This window comes from Canis lupus, chromosome 27, assembly GCF_011100685.1.
Source record: "Canis lupus familiaris isolate Mischka breed German Shepherd chromosome 27, alternate assembly UU_Cfam_GSD_1.0, whole genome shotgun sequence".
NCBI lineage: Eukaryota > Metazoa > Chordata > Mammalia > Carnivora > Canidae > Canis > Canis lupus.
The window spans coordinates 7,249,840-7,269,839 of record NC_049248.1 but is presented as its reverse complement, the minus strand read 5'-3'; the positions used below and the strand labels follow the sequence as shown (position 1 = coordinate 7,269,839).

At 45.3% G+C, this 20,000-nt stretch overlaps 1 protein-coding gene across 1 annotated transcript in view; it reads left to right on the top strand.

Moving 5' to 3' along the window:
• Nucleotides 1–12,151: 12,151 nt before the first annotated feature.
• Nucleotides 12,152–20,000, top strand: part of VWF (von Willebrand factor) — a 138,067-nt gene continuing 130,218 nt past the window's right edge. Inside the window, 3 exon segments of the mRNA NM_001002932.1 lie at nucleotides 12,152–12,255; nucleotides 13,445–13,499; nucleotides 14,983–15,147. Coding sequence (NP_001002932.1) covers nucleotides 13,445–13,499; nucleotides 14,983–15,147 — 220 coding nt within the window. The 5' untranslated portion in view covers nucleotides 12,152–12,255.

The following is a 20,000-nucleotide window of genomic DNA, read 5'->3' as shown; positions in this document are numbered from 1 at the left end:
GCTCAGTCGATAGAGAATGTGACTCTTGATCTCGGGGTTGTGGGTTCAAGCCCCACACTGTGTGTAGCGATAGCTTAAAAATAAAAATCTTAAAAAAAAAAAGAAAAGAAAAGAAAAGAAAAGAAAAAGATATCTTTGCAGATGTAATTAGGTTAGGGTTCCCAAGATGAGATAATTCTAGGTTACTTATGTGGGCCCTAGATGTGATGACAAGAGTCCTGGCAAGAGACACAGAGGGGAGGCAGGCAGAAAGAAGAGTCAAAGGCCATGTGGGGCAGCCACAAGTGAAGAAACGTCTGGAACCACCAGAAGCTTTGAGACGCAAGGAAGTTCTCTCTCTGGGAGCCTTCAGAGGGAGTGTGGCCCTGCTGACACCTTGACTTCAGACTTCTACAGAACCATGAAAGAATTCATTTCTGTTGTTTTTAGGCCATGCAGTTGTGGCAATTTGTCACCGCAGCCCCAGGAAACCAATACAGGAGGATTAAGTATAAGAGTGTGTATGAAGCACCAAGCAGAGTGCCCGCACTAGGGAGGTGTTCACCAAATGACAAATCCTTTCTCCCCAGGGGAGGGATGTGGAAGGACTATAGCAGGCAAGAGGAGTGGGATGAGAGGAAGGTCTTTCGGTCAGTGGGACTGAGTGAGCTGAGCACAGGAGGTGTCTAGGAGTGACGCCAGTGTGGGCAGGTGCACAGTGAGGGCGCTCAGGAGGCAGTTAAGTGTGCCGGACTGGGGGCATGAGGCCCCAGAAGGAGTGTCCTCCAGAAAGGGAGGAGGGAGGGGCTTTAGAGCTCACCCTGCCACCTTCCCCTGCTGCTGTCCCTGCACTATGGCTGCTCCTGCCTTGCCTACACTTGGGGTTCAGGACGGAGCTAAGCAGTAGCCAGGGGAGTCAGAGGTCATGCTAACAGTGCCTGGAAGTTGCTGGGCTGCTAGTCTTTAAAGGGATTGTGTGGGCTTGTGAAGGAGGAAGTGCAAGGGGATGGGCTAAGATCTGAGAACCTTGACTTTGCTTTCTGAGCATATGGCACCCCCTGGATTCTCACATCACCCTGCCTGTAAAGAACATTGCATTTAACTTGATTTATAGAAAATAAAATGATGTGGCATATCTTGTGAATGCACATTTGCGGACTAAGATTATAGTACCCATGAAAGATTGGAAGATAAATGTGTTTTTTTCCCTAGATTTATTTATTTGTTTATTCATGAGAGATACAGAGGGAGAGGCAGAGATATAGGCAGAGGAAGAAGCAGGCTCCCGATGTGGGACTTGATTCCAAGACCTTGGGATCATGACCTTAGCCAAAGGTAATGCTCAACCACTGAGCCACCCAGGTGCCCCAGAAGATAGATGTTTACAACTTTGTCCTATTTTTGGAATTTCTTGGCTACCGAAGTCACTGGTAGCAGTAATGCCTCAGAGAAGGAAACTATGGGGCTGGTAAGGTGACCAACTGTCCCAGTTTGGTGAGAACTGTCCCGGTTTTAAGTAACGAAAATCCCATGTCCTAAAGTCCCTCAGTTCACAGCAAAGAGTGACAATTATCATCCAACTGGCAAGAAGGGAGGTTTGATTTTTCACGGTGCAGCCTTTCCAACACTTTGTTTTATACTTTTACTTTGGAACTATGTTACCTAGCACCCCCTTCCCCCACCAAAAAACCATTAAACATAATATTTAATGAGAACAAGAATAATATTCTTACTCTACAAAGAGCTTAAATAAATCAGCAAGAAGACAAACAACTCAGTTGAAAATGAGCTGAAGACGCAAGAAATTCACAAAGGAGGAAATACAAATGAAGAATATTAGAAAATATTTCCTGGGGTACCTGAGAAGGCTGGTTAAGCATTGTCTGCCTTGCTCAGGTCATGATCCTGGGGTCCTGGGATCAAGCCCTGCATGGCACTTAGCAGGGAGTCTGCTTCTCTCTTTCCCTCTGCCCCTCACCCTCTGCTCATGCTCTCTCTCTCTCAAATAAATAAAATCTTTTTAAAAAAGAAAGAATATTTCCCCAAAATGAAGGAATAATGTTAAAACAATAATCTTATACCAATTTTTGCCAGTTAAATGACCAAATAATAAAAAAGAATTGCCTTAGCTCAGGTTACTGACTTTTTTAAAAAAGATTTTATTTATTTTTTTAGAGTGGTGGGAGGGGCAGAGGAAGAGGGAGAGAGAGAACCCCAAGCAGACTCCTTGCTGAGTGCAGAGCCTGATGAGGGGCTCGATCTCACAATCTTGAGATGGTGACCTGAGCTGAAATCAAGAGTGTGACGCTTAATCAACTGAGCCACCTAAGTGCCCCGGGCTCCTGACTCTTTAATGGTACTTTGATATAACAAAATCCAACAGAGTGGGTGGCCTTAACAACAGATACTTATTTCTCATGGTTCTGGAGGCTGAAAGTCCAAGATCAGGCTGCCAGTGGATTCAGTTCTTGGTGAGGGTCTGCATCCTGTCTTGCAGTTGCCTTCTCACTGTGTCCTTACATGTCAGAGAGAGAAAACTCAGGTGTCTCTTCTTCTTCTCTTATAAGCACTAATGTCATCAAGGGCCCCAACTTCATGGTCTCATTTAACCCTAACTACTGAAGGGCCCACCTCCCAATATCATCACAGTGGTAGGGAGGGCTTCAACATATGAATATTGGGGGACATATATTCAGATCATAATAATAATAATAAGATGTTTTGAAAGGGTAAATTAGTATAATTTTTGGCAGAATACATAAAAATCTTAACAATTTTTGTGCCTTTTGACCCAGCAATTTTTTTTTTTACTGCTATGAATTTTTTTTAAGGTAATAGGCCACATGTGCAAAAATGTGTGTACAAGGATGCCAGTCACTGTGCTGCTTGTAAGGGCAAAGCCACATGCCAAGGTTCCTGGCTTCAGGGCTTTATCTTTTTATTTTATTTTTTTAAAAGAATTTTTTTTAAAAGTTATTTATTTATTTGAGAGAGAGAGAGCACACAAGCAGGGGGAGAGGCAAAGGGAGAGGGAGAAGCAGACTCGCCACTGAGCAGGTAGCCTGATAAGGGGCTTGATCCCAGGACCCCAGATCATGACCTGAGCTGAAGGCAGATTCTTTTTTTTTTTTTTAAGATTTTATTTATTTATTCATAGAGACACACACACAGAGAGAGAGAGGCGGAGACACAGGCAGAGGGAGAAGCAGGCTCCATGCAGGGAGTCCAACACGGGACTCGATTCCGGGTCTCCAGGATCACGCCCTGGGCTGCAGGCGGCGCTAAACCGCTGGGCCACAGGGGCTGCCCCAAGGCAGATTCTTAACTGACTGAGCCACCCAGGCTCCCAGGGCTTTATCTTTGAAATGCAAATTTCAACCATACAGAAAACTGGAAAGGATAATATAGTAGAATGGATACATTGATAATACAGCCAGCTTGGTTTGATCTCTACATGGCTCCATACTTGTCTCATATTTTTGAAATGATTAAATAAATAAAACATATACAAAGAGGGACAGCCCTTTACGTATTGCTCTCTGGATCCCATCTTTGTTCTCCCTAGACGCAGCCACTACCCTGAATTTACTGGTTAACACACCATAAATATGTATGTGTACTTTACTGGTGATTAAACATATTTATAAGCAATAGTATACAGTTTTATTTTACATGGTCTTTAGTTTTACATATATGTCATCATCCTGTAGAGATCCTTGGATATCTGCTTTTATTTCTTGCTCACCATTATTTTGGAATTTATACATGTTGGTACACGCAGCCTAGATAATTTTTTTTAAAGTAGGCTCCACACCCAGCGTGGACCCCGATATGGGGCTGAACTCACAACCTTGAGGTCAAGACTTAAGCTGAGATCAAGATTTTTGTTTTCTTTCTTTCTTTTTTTTTTTTTAAAGATTTTATTTTTTTATTCATGAGAGACACACAGAGGCAGAGACACAGGCAGAGGGAGAAGCAGGCTCCATGCAGGGAGCCCGACATGAGACTCAATCCTGGGATGCCAGGATCACGCCCCGGGCCGAAGGCAGGCGCTAAACTGCTGCGCCACCCAGGAATCCCTGAGATCAAGATGTTGACTGCTGTTTGGCATTTCATAGGATGAATGTACCACAGTTTATTTATTCATGCTGTTAAAGTGTGTTTAGGTTGTTTACACATTTTTGTGATTACATTCAGTGATGCAGGGAAGCATTCTGTGCAAGTTGCTTTGTGCACTTGGATGAAAGTTTCTCCGGGGGATATGCTTAGGAGTATAATTGCTGGGTCACAGGGGAGAGCATCTTTAAATATAATAGCTATTTCCACATTTCTCTCCAAAGTGATACACCATTTGTCCTAACAACAGCAAATAGGAGTTCCAGTAGCCTCACATCCTTGCCAATCTGATGGGTAGATAACTAATTGTGGTATTATTTTGGATTTTCCTGATGACCAGCGGTGTTGAATGATTTTTCATCTGTTTACTGGCCAAACGGGTTTCTTCCTTTCCTGTGAATTGTCTTTCTGTATTACTTGCTGAGTGCCCCTGGGTCGTTTGTCTATTTCTTTTTTTTTTTTTTTACTTTAAAAGAATTGAGAAAAAAAAAAAAAGAATTGAGAAATAATTGACATATACAATTATATTAGTTCTAGTATGCAATATAATGATTTGATATTTGTATATATTATGACATGATCACCACAATAAGTCTAGTTAACATCTGACATTGCCCATAGTTACAATTTTTTTTTTTTTCTGGTGATGAGAACTTTTAAGATCTACCCTTTCAGCAACTTTCAAATATCCAATACAGTATTCCTTTTTTTTTTTTTTGATTTTATTTATTTATTCATGAGAGACAGAGAGAGAGAGAGAGGCAGAGACACAGGCAGAGGGAGAAGCAGGCTCCATGCAGGGAGCCTGATGTGGGACTTGATCCTGGGACTCCAGGATCATGCCCTGAGCTGAAGGCAGGTGCTAAACCATTGAGCCACCCAGGTGTCCCCCCAATACACTATTCTTAACTATAATCACCATGTTGTACATTATACCCCTTGACTTAATGATTTTTTAATAACTGGAAACTCAAATCTTTTGATCTCTTTCACCCATTTTGCCCACCCCCATCTTTTGTACCTGGCTATCACCAGTCTGTTCTCTGTATCTATCAGATTGCCTTTTTTTTTTTTTTTAAGATTTTATTTATTTATTTAAGAGAGAGAGAGAGAAAAAGAGAGAGAGCATGTGAGCATGATCAGGGAGAGGAGCAGACCGAGAGGGGGAAGCAGACTCCCTGCTGAGCAGGGAGCCCAAACGTGGGGCTAGATCCCAGGACCCTGGGATCATGACCTGAGCCGAAGGCAGACATTTAACTGACTGAGCCACATAGGTGCCCCTGAGCTTGCTTTTTAAATTAGGTTTTCTTTTAGAATCCATATGTGAGATCATAAAGTATTTGTCTTTCTCTGATTTATGTCACTTGGCATAATGCCCTGTCACAGACAGGGTTTCCTTCTCTCTCATGGATGAGAAATATTCCTTTGTGTATATATATCACATCTTCTTTATCCATTCATTCATCAGTGGACACTAGATTGCTTCCATGGTTTGACTATTGTAAATAATGATGCAATGAATACGCATATCTATTTTTGAATTTGTGTTTTCATTTCCTTCAAATAAATGCCTACAAGTGAGATTGCTGGATCATATGGTATTTCTTCCCCCCCCCCCCTTTTTTAATAGGTTTTTGAAGAACTTCTCTGCTGTTTTCCATAGTGGTTGCACCAATTTACATTCCCACCAACAGCACAGGAGGGGTCTCCTCTCTCCTCATTCTCGCCAACTCCTGTTATATCTTATCTTTTTGATACCAGCCTATTCTTTTACTATTGACAATTTTAAATTTGAAGTTGTCTGAATTATTCTTAATCTTTCCTTTCCATATGGATTTTGATCAGCTTGTACAATTTCATGAAAAATCTTGCTGCATTTTGATTGGAATTGCATTTAATTTACAGACTCATTTGAGGATAACTGGTATCTTTACATTATTGTGACTTAATAAGTATGAACACAGTGTGTCTCCCTGTTGCCTTTTCTTTTATGTCTTGTAACACAGTTTATGATTTTCTGCATAAAGGTACATATTTTATGGAATTTCTTTTTTTAAAATAACAATCTATTTCTTATATTGTTTACTTTTATTTTCTTTCAAAGTTTTTTTTAGTTTTTCTTTTTTTTTTTAAAAAGTTTATTTTTTTTTTTAGTAATCTCTACACCCAACGTGGGGCTTCACCTCATGACCTAGGGATTAAGAGTTGCATGAGAGTAGCATCCTCCACCAATTGGCCAAGTGCCCCTGGAATTCATTCATTTTTTTTCCTGGAATTCATTCTTAAGTGCCTTACAGTGTTTGTTTTCCTGATAGAGTCATTTTAAAAATTCCATTTTATAATTATATTGGAACATAATAGGTTTTGAAAATTCATCTTGTTTCAGCAAACTGCTGAATTCTTTTTTTTTTTTTTTAGATTTTATTTATTCATGAGAGACACACAGAGAGAGGTAGAGACATAGGCAGAGGGAGAAAATGCAGGGAGCCTGATGCAGAACTCGATCCCAGGACCCCAGTATCAAGACCTTAGCTGAAGGCAGATGCTCAAACACTGAGCCACCCAGGTGTCCTCTTTGGAATTTTTCTATGCAGACAGTGATGTCTTCAAATAATAACTATTTTGCTTCTTCCCTTCAAAGTCATATATATCCTTGAGTTCTTTTAGTGTACTGGCCTGAACGTCTGATCCAATGTTGAAAGCAGTAATGATACTGGGCATCTTTATATTCCAGTTGTTAAAGGGAAAGTGGCTTATAATGTATCATAATTGTGAAGTTTACTATCTTTCTTAGGTCAAGAATATTCCCTTCTTTTAGCAGTTTACTAAGAATTTAAAAAAATTTATGTATTTTAGAGTGCACATGTGAGAGAACACGAGCAGGAGAGGCAGACAGTGCGGGGCAGGGGAGAGAGACAGAGAGACAGAGAATCATAAGCAGATTCTGCACTGAGCACAGAGCCAGATGTGGGGCTGATATGACCCTGAAATCATGACCTGAGCTGAAACCAAAGGTCAGACACTTAACTTACTGAGCCATCCAGGTGCCCCTTACTAAGATGTTTTTGATTACTTGTTTTGTATAAGTGAATATTGTTTACTTTTACCTGAAGCTTTTTTTCACTTTGCCTTATAATTCAATAATTTAAAAAAATGCATTTGGAGCTTATATTATGAAGTGCACGTGAATCTATAATTATTATCTCTTCCTGATGAGTTCAACTTTTTACCAACTTTTTACCAACTTTTTATACTCTTTATGTCTAAAGATGACTTTTATCCTAGGTCAATTTTGCCTGATGGTAGTATAGCCAGCTTTCTCTTGGTTACCAATGATCTTTTGCCTTTTTTTCTTGCTGTCTTTGTGTCTTTATGGTTTAGGTCTTTTGAATGTTGCTGAGTTGTGAACCTTTAAAAAAAAATCCAATATGATAATCCTTCTCTTTACTGCTAATTAACCATGTTTGGATGTTTTGTGCTATCTTAATTCATGCTGTTTGCCCTGCCCTTTTCATGTGTCCCCCCACCCCCCCACCCCGGTCAATCTAGTTTTATTTCCTGTTTTTTCCTCCTTGGTTTGGAAAACTTACATTTAATTCTATTTTTAGTAGCCTCTCTTAAAATTCCAGTATGCATGGTAGCCTTAACCAAGCCTACAGTTATTATCCCTTTCTGTCTCCTGAGCAATTCAAGGATCTTGATATGCTTTCACTCCCATCACCCACTCCTTGTCTTAGGTGCTATTGCTATCTGGTAGTTTGGTTCTATCGTTTTTTTTTTTTTTTTTTTAACTCTTTAAGTAATCGTTGTTATTGTTAATGTTTTATGCAATCACTGCCTGCTCAGATATACCTCTGTATTACCAGTTTCTTGATTTGCCTTTTTTCTGACATTTTCTTTTTCTTTCTTTCTTTTTTTTTTTTTCTGACATTTTCTTTCTGGGTTTAATTTCCTTCCTCCTGAAGCACTTTCTTTAGTAGTTCTCTCAGAAAGGTCACCTAATGTTAAACACACTGTCATTTTTCTGAAAAATGTTTCTGCTTTCCGCTAACTCTGAATGATAATTTAATTAGGCAGGACAGATGCTGCAGTGCCTCTCCTGAACTTTGTGTGATTCTTCTAGCCCACCAGTGTCTGCACCACTGTGCCTGAGGGCCACAAATCTGGGGGGTTAATACCATCCAGGAGCAGCCCCTGACAATTAGTGATGTGGGTAGGTGTACAAATACCCCTGCTCTCTTGATCCAGGAGTGGGATAATTCTGAGCATGAGACTCACCCTTTCTCCATACTTTTATCACAGGATTAAGTTAAATGGCCCACATGATGGCTGTTCAATAAATATCTTTTATTGCCTGGCCTCCCTTCCTCATGTCACGTCCCCACTTCCCTGCTGGTGTTTCTTTTTCCCCAGATACATTATCTGCACTAACACTCTCAGGACTGGCTTCTGCGGTGCATTCAAGCTAAGGCGTGACATATAGACATCTATACCAAAGGACAGTTTCTCAGCACTTCTCTGGATTTTCTTATTCTATTATGCTTCTTTTTTTTTTTCTATTATGTTTCTTAACCCATCTCTCATTTGTTCATCTATTTGTCTTTTTGAATAATTTTCTCAGCTCTATCTTCCATCAGTTTTTTTCTTCAGAAATGTATTTTGATTTTTCAGTGAATCTACTATGTATTCTCATTTCTAAAAGTTCTTTCTCAAATCTTCCTTTTGTCTTCGTATCAAATTTGATTCCTTTATGTGTTCAATTCCTGATCTTTAGCCTATGACAGTTTTAACCACTTTGATTTTTTCCATCTCTGTTTGATCATTTTATTATCTGAGGTTCTTGGTGGATCTAATCCTGCTTTTGGTTGTGACTGTCTATTCTTGCTCATGGTGGATTGTTTTCTCAAGTGTTTTAACAGTTGTGATTTTGAGTTAATCCTCTGGAGAGCTTTATCTCTGGATATCGTATGGGACCTGGGAAAAGGATTATATTTTTAGATAGATTTAATTTATTTGTTTCTGCTGGGAGCCCCTGGTATTGGTCCAAGACTTACTTCTGTGTCAACTTCTCAACTCGGGAGTTCCAGGACTGTGTGGTGATGACAATTTGAACCCAAAAACTCCATGAGTGTGGGCCCATGGCTACAGATTCTGGAGAAAGACTTTATTTTCCCATCACTAAAACCAATGGAGATAGACAAGATCCTTTTCCATGTTGGTGGCAGGGACTTTTCCTGATCCATCCTTTGGAAGATTCCCTTTCAAATATCAGTTTTATGCCGGGGTCTTGCCCAGAGCTCTACCTGGGTCAGGCCCAGAGCCTCATTTTGTATTCTTTTTTTTTTTTTTTTTTTAATTTTTTATTTATTTATGATAGTCACACAGAGAGAGAGAGAGAGAGAGAGAGAGAGAGAGAGAGGCAGAGACACAGGCAGAGGGAGAAGCAGCCATGCACTGGGGGCCCGACGTGGGATTCGATCCCGGGTCTCCAGGATCGCGCCCTGGGCCAAAGGCAGGCGCTAAACCGCTGTGCCACCCAGGGATCCCTCATTTTGTATTCTTGCAGAGCTTAGCCTCAAGCCTGGATGGTACCTGGACTCACTAACCTTGTAGACTGGTACCATTTCCTGCTCATGGGGATCCTTGATCTTTGGAGATATCCATTATTCTGCTCCCAGGTTAGCTGTGTGTTTAAAAAGTATTTGGAGGCGCCTGGGTGGCTCAGTGGTTGAGCACCTGCCTTCGGCTCATGATCCTGGGGTCCTGGGATCGAGTTCTACATCAGGCTCCCTGCATGGAGCCTGCTTCTCCCTCTGCCTGTGTCTCTGCCTCTCTCTGTGTGTCTCTCATGAATAAATAAATAAATATTTTTTTAAAAAGTATTTTTCTGGATGTCTGGGTGGCTCAGTGGTTCAGCATCTGCCTTTGGTTCAGGGTGTGATCTGGGGTTCTGGGATCAAGTCCTGCATCAGGGTCCTTGTGTGGAGCCTGCTTCTCCTGTATCTGCCCCCCCTCTGTGTTTCTCATGAGTAAATAAAATATTTTTAAAAAAGTATTTGTCATATGTAACACAATGTTTAAAGATATTTCACAGTGGGCAGATTTCCAGGTTTATCTAGCCAAAAAAAAAAAAAAAAAAAAAAAAAACCCAGCTGGAAGTGGAAATCCTTCAGTATCTTTTCCACTCTATCATACGAATTCTACCTCTACCACCATTTTCTTCCTCAGGAACATTCATCCTCCTCTCCTGGGTGGTAGAGGGAGTGGTGGAGTGTGAGGCACGTGTGTGGGGAGGGGGGTGTTTGGGGATGGGTGGTCCCCAGAGTCTTAGGGTAAGTGGTAACCACACATGAGAAGCAGTGAGGTGGGCCTCCTTTGTTGAGTGTTTCTGAGTCGGCCTGTCACAGTGCCTGGATCCCCACCCTGAGAGAGTCACCTTCCTCCTCTATTTTATCAGCTACCTCTTTTAGCAGGAATGAGTTTAGCAGATTAGGCTCTTACAAATGGGAGATTGGTGTATATGTGTGTGTGGTATGTATGTGGCACATGTATGTATGTGGTATGTGTATATATGTGCATGTGGTGTTGTGTGTGGTGTTGTGTGGGTGTTTGTGAAGTATGGGTAATGTATGTAGTGTGTGGTACATGTGGGTGTGGTATGTCTGGTATGTGTGGTGTGGTATGTATGATATATGTGTGCATATAGCGTGTGTGTGCGTGGCGTGTGCGTGTGTGGTGTATATGTGTATGGCGTGTGTGATATGTATGGATGGTATGTGTATGTGCATGTGCTATGTGTGCATTCTGTGGGGTGCGTGTATGTATGTGGTAATGTGGTGTATGTGTATGATGTGTGTATGTTTGTTGTATGTGTGCTGTGTGTATATGCATATGGTGGTATGTGTGTTTGTGTGGTGTGGGTAGTGTATGTATGCAGTGTGTATGTGATGTCATGTGGGTATGGGTGTGGTGTATGTGTTGTGTGTATGCTCTATGTGTATGGGTGGCATATGTGGTATGTGTGGTACATGTGGTATGTGCATGTAGTGCGTATGTATGTGGCATGTGCATATATGTGGTATGTGTGTGATAGGCATGTATGTGGTGTGTGTGCACGTGTGGTGTACATGGTGTGAGTGTGTGATGTGTGTGTGGTGTAGGTAGTGTACGTGGTATGTATGTGATGTGTGGCTATGCATGTGGTGTGTCACGTGCGGTGTGGTGTGTGTAAATACGTGCACGTGATATGTGTATATGCGGTATGCACATATGTGTATGTGCATGTGGGGTGTGGTGGCTGTCTGGTATGTGCACGTGCGCGTGGGGCGGCGGTGTGTGGGGGGGTGTGCGGGAGGCCAGGAGGAGTCAGGCACCAGCAGCGGGAGGAAGCGTCTGCGGGGAGGACGAGAACGAAGCCCGCCGGGCCATCATTTTCCAAAGGCCTGGGCTTGGGAGCAGGCCCCTCACGGAGTCGGCGGCGAATGGCCACCAGGACGCGGAGGGCCTGTTTTCGTCAGGGCCAGGACTGCATCATTCATACCTCAGCATGGGCAGGAAGCATTATTTCTCTTCTCTCTGCAAACACAGCGGCTAATTTGGCTCAGGTTGAGGTGTTTTTCCAAACTTCCCCGGTGTCTGGCCTTGGAAGCCGGATCCAGGAGCCGTTGGAGGGGGTCCGGGTTCTCCCCCTGCCCCGGGGACAGCCAGCCTTCCCGGTCATCCCCTGCGTGTGGACGTCTCTGCGTGGGGAGGACCAGGGTTGGGGTGCGGGGGGGCGTGGGGAGGCCGAGGCCCCTCATTATGGCAGCTGTCCGAGGTCTCCCACCAAACTTTTCAAAGCCTTATCGGCTTGGAGGTATTCCTAATACCGTTTCCGTTCATTGTTTCCTGTTAGTAATTAGCAGGAGGCCAATCCCTGCGGTGGCGGCCCAGGGCTATTGTGGTGGGGAAGGAGGGGGTTGGTGGACGTCACCACTGGGCTTTATCTCCCCTGGCCGCGGGCGTGCAGCCCCTGGGTCACTTAGCAGCGGGACAGGCCAGAGGCGCAGCGTCCGGGTCGGCCTCAGCTGCTGGGAGCATGGCCTAGGCCGGTGGCGCTGTCGTGCGGCCACCTTCCCAGCGGACCTTCGAGATACCTGTTGGCCCCGCTTGCAGGGAAAGGTCTGGTCTTTTGGGAGCAGGACTGGCTGAGTTGGGGGAGGAAGATCAGGACTGGTCTCAGCCCCTGGGGAAGAAGGGGTGTCCTCTGTCCCGGGGCTGGAAGGGCTTGTTTGGAGGGTGATCCAAAGCCAGGGACCACCCTTAGGCCGGCTCTTCACTTGTCATTGGGGTGTCCTGTGGCTGCTTCCGTGCATGCCCGGCTTACCGCTTGTGATACTTGATGTGGCAAGCCTGGAATGGGTTTTGCTCTCACGTCTGGGTGTCTTCTGGGAGCAGCTTGATCTACCTGTGTGTTGGGAGGTTGTAGAGGGTCACCTGCTCTGAGGCCACGACGTGACTATCCCTGACGTTGAAGTGTTCCTCTCACAGGCGAATGACAGATCGGGTTTGTCTCTTTTTGGTTGGTTGGATGAGGAATTGGGTAGGAAAGGAACCCCGGCCCAGCAAATCTCAGGTGATAGATTCTGTACCCATTTAACAACGTTTTCAAGAGGAGAGGGCTGTGGCAGGGGCGCTAAGGGGTTGGAGTGTGCTCTGCAGCCAGGGTCAACGGTCTCTCTCCGGAGAGGGGCACGCTATGGGGGGCCTTGCCTGGGCCTGGGGCTACCAGACTCCTGTTCATTCATCAGCTCATTGCCTGAGCCGCTCCTCCGGGCTGGCACTAGGCCACGTGCTCATGGTATAGCGCTGGGGACTGACCCGCAAATCTGGTTGTTGAGCGTTCTCCATGTGTGGGTGCCTGTGGTGGGAGCAGAAGCATGAGATAGCTCCTTCTCTCCAGTTTGCTGCCAGGCGTGGAAGGATGAAGAGGCAGGAGGGAATTAGGTGCGTGTCAGCTCCTAGCTGGTGCAGGAGTGCGGGGTAATGAGGGGCTAGGCTGGCCTGGAGGCATAGAGAGGAGAGGCAGAGATTTCCTCCTCTGTCTGGGCTCTGGGACTACGGTTTGGGGAAAGGCATCTGGGATCTGGCTCACAGTGATTCTTATTCTTGGGCCTGGTCCTGGCTGGGAGCTTTTTTTTGGGACCAGCACTCCATGTTCAAGGGCAAACAGGGGCCAGTGAGGATCAATCTTTTTTCTTGCTTTTTTTAAAAAAAAAAATTCTTCCCACTTTGCACACGGACAGTAGTACATACCAGTAGCTCTCTGCGAGGACGGTGATCACTAATCATTTCTCCTGCTTCGTGGCAGATGAGTCCTACCAGACTTGTGAGGGTGCTGCTGGCTCTGGCCCTCATCTTGCCAGGTAGGTACCAAATTGCTTCCATTCTTTACTCCTGTCTCAGGGCCATTTGGAATAACTCCCTTTCAGGAATCAGCAGGTGTGTCTGGAGCTCACCTGTGTGGCCACCCTGGGTTAGGCTTGTGTTGGGCCTGCCAGAGTCACTGGTTAACTCCTCTCTTGAAGCTTCTTCAGAGCCCCCTGCCCCTGGCTTGTTTTCCCCAAGGAGCAGGTCCCTGCAAATGCCTACTCTGATTGGACAATTAAGAAGCACAAGGGCCACACAAGAACAGTCCTCTATGATGGGGCTGCAGGCTGGGGAAGAAGGAATCTAAGACTTGGATAGAGATTGCTGAGGTCATCTAGTTGAACCTCTCAGAGTACAGACAAAGAGACTGAGGGTCAGAGAGGAAAAACAAATGCTCCAAAGTCACATAAAGCAAAGTTAAGAGGTCAGTTCTCCTTGGTCCCAGGCCACTACTCTTTCACTGGACTACACTGCCTTATTTCCCTTGCTGAGATACTGAGTCTGTGAATGGCAAGAGGGACCCTTCTCTGTCCCCACTTAGACCACTCAGGGCCAGCAACATCCAGCCTGCTGCTCACAATGTAGAGTGGAGAAAAATGTACATTTTTCATAACTTCTACATCTTCTGACTAGGGGAGTCCTCTGCCAGTGGATCCAGAAAACTTAGAAATTTATTCTTTGGTGCCATACCTGATGACAACACACACACACACACACACACACACACAGCCGGTGGGGAAGTGGCAGGAGGAGTGGCTAACTCCTGGGAGTTAGCATGTGGCCCTAAGGGAGCTAACACTTCATAGATTCTATGAGTTGAACACACATACTAATTTATTTGAATATAAACTGTTCAAGATATACTAGAAGATTTATGTATAAGGATGCTCATTACAATCTACTTATGTTAAAAAAATTTGGAAAAATGCTAACAGTAGGAAGTCACACTGTATATATTTAGATGCAAAATATACTATAGTCACTACAAATCATGTTTTGCAAGTATACAAAAATGGTATGACAAATTCTTTACAATCCATTGAGAAACAGACGGGTTATACAGTTTGTATGGGATAATTACAAATAAGTAAAAAATCTGTAATTGTATATATGCTGTGAGATAGAAAGAGAAAACTAATATGTTACCTCTAGTTATTGCTGAATGTTGGTAACATAACTTTATCCTATTTGTATTTTTCTTCTGTATTCTTCAAGTTTTCTCTGATAAGCATGTATTAACATTTTAAATCAGTAACTAAATGTCTTAAAATAAATAGATATCCTGTAGAGCTGTTACTTTATTATTGCTATGATTCCTCGGTGATTTTTGAGGGCCTAAAGCAACAACTTTAGTCTTGTTTAGGATGGAAAGTACTTCCCTACAGCCCAATTTTTATCCGACACAGCCTGATTTCTATAAGGCGGGAGTGGGTTGGGCTGATGATCCCAGATGTGCTCACCTGCAGTCTCTCCCTCCAGGGAAACTTTGTACAAAAGGGACTGTTGGAAGGTCATCGATGGCCCGATGTAGCCTCTTCGGAGGTGACTTCATCAACACCTTTGATGAGAGCATGTACAGCTTTGCGGGAGATTGCAGTTACCTCCTGGCTGGGGACTGCCAGGAACACTCCATCTCACTTATCGGTGAGTCCGGGGCACTCAAGTGGGGGGATCCAGAGCAGGTGTCAGCTAAGCTCAACCCTAGGGCGAGGGCTGTGGGGGTATTCTGATGACAGCGCCTGAGCTTGCAGATTCCTGCAGAAGCACAGACGGGAATGGCCTTTCTATAACCTAGAGCTTCCCTCCAGGTCTCTCTCTTGGGAGCCTGGTGGGGTGGAGAGAGTCTTCATGTCTTTCCAGTGGTTGTGTCCATTGCTTTGTGTCCAGCTGGTGCTCTGGGAGCTGTAAAACATCAAGAAAAACGATGAACCAGAAGATGCTCCATAACACACAGAGTTCCTGGCACTTGGGAGGGGTCATTGCCACATTCTTGGTGGAATTCAGGGTACCTAGCGATGTTGATTGAGCACCTCATGTGCTCCTGGAGGAGTGCTGGTATGGTGTCTGCATTACCTCTGCACCCCACGGTGGTTCTGAGATGTGCATATGGGTGCAGCCCCCTGTTTTACAAATGAAAAGTCCAGCCTGAGGAGGTGGCATGATCCTGCCAAGGGTTGACAGTTAATAAAAGCAAGAGCTGGATTTTGATCTGCACTTGTCAGGATGCATCAATGTTCTTCTGCACTAAGGAGAGAGGGTGCTCTCCAGGGCTAGGAGTGGGGCTGGAGGTGGTGGTGGAAGATTGTGGTTTAGTGATCTTCACACTGGGAATGGATCAGATGTGTGTGACGTGTGAGTGAGGATGCTGCAGAACCTAGCAAAGACAGAGTCTGCAGCCTCGGGGAGATGATGTGGCAATGGAAGACCCATGTTGTTAAAGCAGTTTTTCATGACTGTTGGTAAAGAGAGTCAGGAAGGCTTTATTCAGGAGGGGCCATTGCCATGAGGGGGGTGCAGTAGGGGAGAGACATGAGGGCTCCACTCCAAATATAACAAGACCACGTGGGGACTTACAGCCAAGGAGCTGGGTGCGGCGGGGTGGTGGTGGTGGTGGTGTCAGTGGATGGAAAATCAAAGGGGAACACATCGGGGAAAACATCTGGATAAGCCCGCCTGATAGGGTTCTTGCTGAAGGCGGGCTGGGGTGATAAGATATTGAGGAGGGGTGTGAGGAACTGGTCAGATATTAAGGATGAGGGATTTTTGATAAACTGACCCAGCAAGATTCTTACTAAACTGAACTAATCAGACCAAGGACAAAGCCTAAGGTGGGGACCTAACTGAGAGGTGGGCTCAGAGGAGCCCAATTCAGGTTTGGTCAAGGTATGTTTTTGTCAACACTCAGACCCTTACCCAGATGCAGGCAGGAGGGCTCTAGGGGCGGTCACTGCACTGGTCTCCCAGGCTGGATGCAGCCCTCGGTGCTCAGTGCACGGTGGGCTGTCTGGTTGCTGCGTGGTCTGACAGCTGCTGTAACTAGGAGGCTCCCCTGCTTCTCTGGCTGCTCCTTATGCCTTCGCCACCTGCCCTACCTCTGCTAGAAACTCTGTCTCAGTGTGAATTCAGTGGCCCCAAATTCACTAGGCTGCAATTGTTCCTCCTCCACCATGAGGAGGAGGAAGGACCATGTCCCACTCATCTTTGTTTCCTGGTGCTTGGCTCACTGGGGTCTCTGGCAGCCCTGACCATGGGGGTTCACAAAGCCCGGTGCCGTGTTGTATTGAAGAGCCTCCCTGATTTCATGAAAAGCATGGCATGGGAGGAGCCTTGGGGGAGGGGTTCTGTTGGGCAGAAAGGACAGAGCAGGGTGTGTGTGTGTGTGCTGCATGCAGGGGTGACAGCCTGAGTGCAGGGAGGAGGCTGGAGGGGTGGATGACCTCTCACGGCAGCCCGGCAGCCCCACGGGGAGGTGAGTGTGGCTTGCACCAGGTTCTCAAACAACCTGTGTCAGGATCGCTGCAAGAGCTGGTGAGAAACAGGTTGCTGGGCTCCATCACCAGAGTTTTTGAGTCAGTGGATCTGGAGTAGGGACTGAAATGTTCATTTCTTTCTTTTTTAAGATTTTATTTATTTATTCAGAGAGAGAGGCAGAGACATAGGCAGAGGGAGAAGCAGGCTCCCTATGGGGAGCCTGATGCCGGACCCAATCTCAGGACTCTGGGATCATGACCTGAGCCAAAGGCAGACGCTCAACCACTGAGCTGCCCAGGTGCCCCTGAAATGCTTATTTCCTTTTTTTTTTTTTTTAAAGATTTTATTTATTTATTCATGATAGTCACAGAGAGAGAGAGAGAGGCAGAGACACAGGCAGAGGGAGAAGCAGGCTCCATGCACCGGAGCCCGATGTGGGATTCGATCCCGGGTCTCCAGGATCGCGCCCTGGGCCAAAGGCAGGCGCCAAACCGCTGCGCCACCCAGGGATCCCGAAATGCTTATTTCCAATAAGTTCCCAGTTGCCTGCTGCTGCTGCTGCTGATTTGGGGACGAGACTTTGAGAAGCATGGGGCTGGGGAATAGCAGGAAGAAAGGCTGGGTCAGGGGGTGAGACTGACGGCCTGATAGGGAGTTTGTTCCTCGATTCAGCAGCAGTGAGGAGCTAGTCTAGTGAAGAGGGAAAGGCTACTTTGCCAAATATGGTCCAGAAAGTGAGAAAGGCAATAGGTAGGGTGGTCTTGGCCATGATAACCAGGCAAGGAATGTGAAAAGGACCACAGATATCCTTAGCGCACGACAAATGGAGAAAGTCATTCAGAATACTGAACTTACCCTCCACCCACCCCTTGCTTTAGAGGCAGCAACTGGGTAGTGACTCAAGAGAGCAATTGTGGAGAAAAAGCAACCCCTCACCTTCCCTGGGAGGCTCAGGACCAAGCCCCTCCTGCCTCAGGTGGCCCCAATGTTTATTTTAAGTGGATTTCTGTACCTTCAAAATCATAGTGTAGTTACAGCAACATGATCTTCAGGGCATGATGCTAAATGAAATAAGAGAAAAATACTGTATGATCTCACTTCTATGTGGCATCTAGAAAAGAAAAGAAAAACAAAACCCAGACTCTTAGAAGAAGACATCAGATTTGTGGTTATCAGAGGCAGGTAATGGGTGAAGGGGGATTGGATACAGGTGGTCAAAAAATACAACCCTCCATTTTTAAGATAAGTCCTGGAGATGGGATGTACAACATGATGACCAGGGCTAACACTGCCATGTGGTGTACAAAGCTCCTAAGGGAGCAAGTCTTAAAAGTTCTCATCACAAGGCAAACACCATTTCTTCCTTTTTAATTTCCCTATTAAAAAAAAAAAAAAAAAACACAACCCACAACCCAGAGTGGCTTCTTGTATCTCCATAAAATATCCAAAAGGTCCTGGAGATAATATCTAAGATTAATTTATTTTTTAAAAATTAACATTTTTATTTTCAGCTAATTGTGGATTCAATGCAGTTATAAAAACAAAACACAACAACAGTTTACCCTTCATTGGTAACATTGTGCAAAACTATACTCAAATATCACAACTAGGAAATTGACATTGAAACCATCTTCTGATCTTTCTATGTGTTCTTAGTTCCACACATCTTAAAAAAATCATAGAGGGGTTCCATACAGGCCTCTTACATAAGACCCCTTCTCTAAGATGAGTCTGGGCTATCAGTGGGAATAGAGGATTAGGAGTGACAGGAGAAAAGATTTTGAAGGACAAGTGACACCCTCTCCACTGTGCGGCTTCTGGCTTCAGGAGACTTTCTGGGAAGGGGGACTATATGGAGACACTAGGGGTTGCTGTCTTGACTCCAGCGGCGGACTCCTTATCCTGGAGGTGGATTTGAAACAAGGTGTAATGAAATCTAAAACCCCACTCCGGACCCCTCCCCATTCAGGGTACGCCTCACAGGCAGGGAAACTTAGGCTGTCACTGTCACCTCCTCCAGGAAGCCCCCTGACCACTCTGGCTCAGTCCAGCTCTGGGCTCAACCACTCGTGGGGGTGGGGACCGATTGTTTTCCATCCCCTAGCAGGTGGTGGCTCTGCCCCCAGTGGAAAAGGAAGCTTAGAAAGAGCCACAGTTACAGTCAGAAAACCATGCACTGGTCTTGGCTCCCCCTGTTCACTGAGTCCTTAGGGAAGTGGGCATGCATCCTAGCTCCCACCACCTCATCTTTAAGATGGAGATACTGTGAGAATCAAGGGAGAGAAAGTGTGAAGTGTTACCCCAATATTAGTGATTGAAAGTAGCCACCTTAACACAGGGTGTCCAATTGTTGGACGTGAACATGGTGGGCCATGGGGCCACGGGGCCCTGGAGGCTGTGTCTGTCAAGGTCAGGGGGACATTAGCTTGGGTTTGTGTCTGAGGCCTGGCGTTTCTGCCCATCCTTTTTGGGGTTTCAGAGAGAGAGAGAGCACAAGCAGGGGGAGAGGCAGAGGGAGAAGCAGACCCTCTGCTGAGCAGGGAGCCAGCTGCAGGGCTCGATCCCAGGATCCTGGGGTCCTGACCTGAGCTGAAGGTGGACACTTCACCCTCTGAGCCACCCAGGAGCCCCTGTGTTGTTCTTAAAACAACTTGTCAGCTGTCAGTTTTCTGGCAGGTAATTGGCCTAAAGCAGGCTTCAAATCTTCAAAGATTTTATTTATCTATTTGAGAAAGAGATGGTTCAAGAGAGCATGAGTGAGGGAGAGGGGCAGAGGGAGAGGGAGAAACAGAGTCCCCACGGAGCAGAGAGTCTGATGTGGGCCTCGATCCCAGGACCCAGGGATCATGACCTGAGCCAAAGGCAGCCACTTAGCAGACTAAGCCACCCAGGCAGTCCTGGGTTAATCACACTTTAACGCAGATTCATTTAATTCCCACCAAAATTCATGCTGCTAACATCAGAGAGAATGGGTGGTTACTTTTGTATTTTTGGTGCTGCTGGTGGTGAGAGTGTTGGGAAGAGAG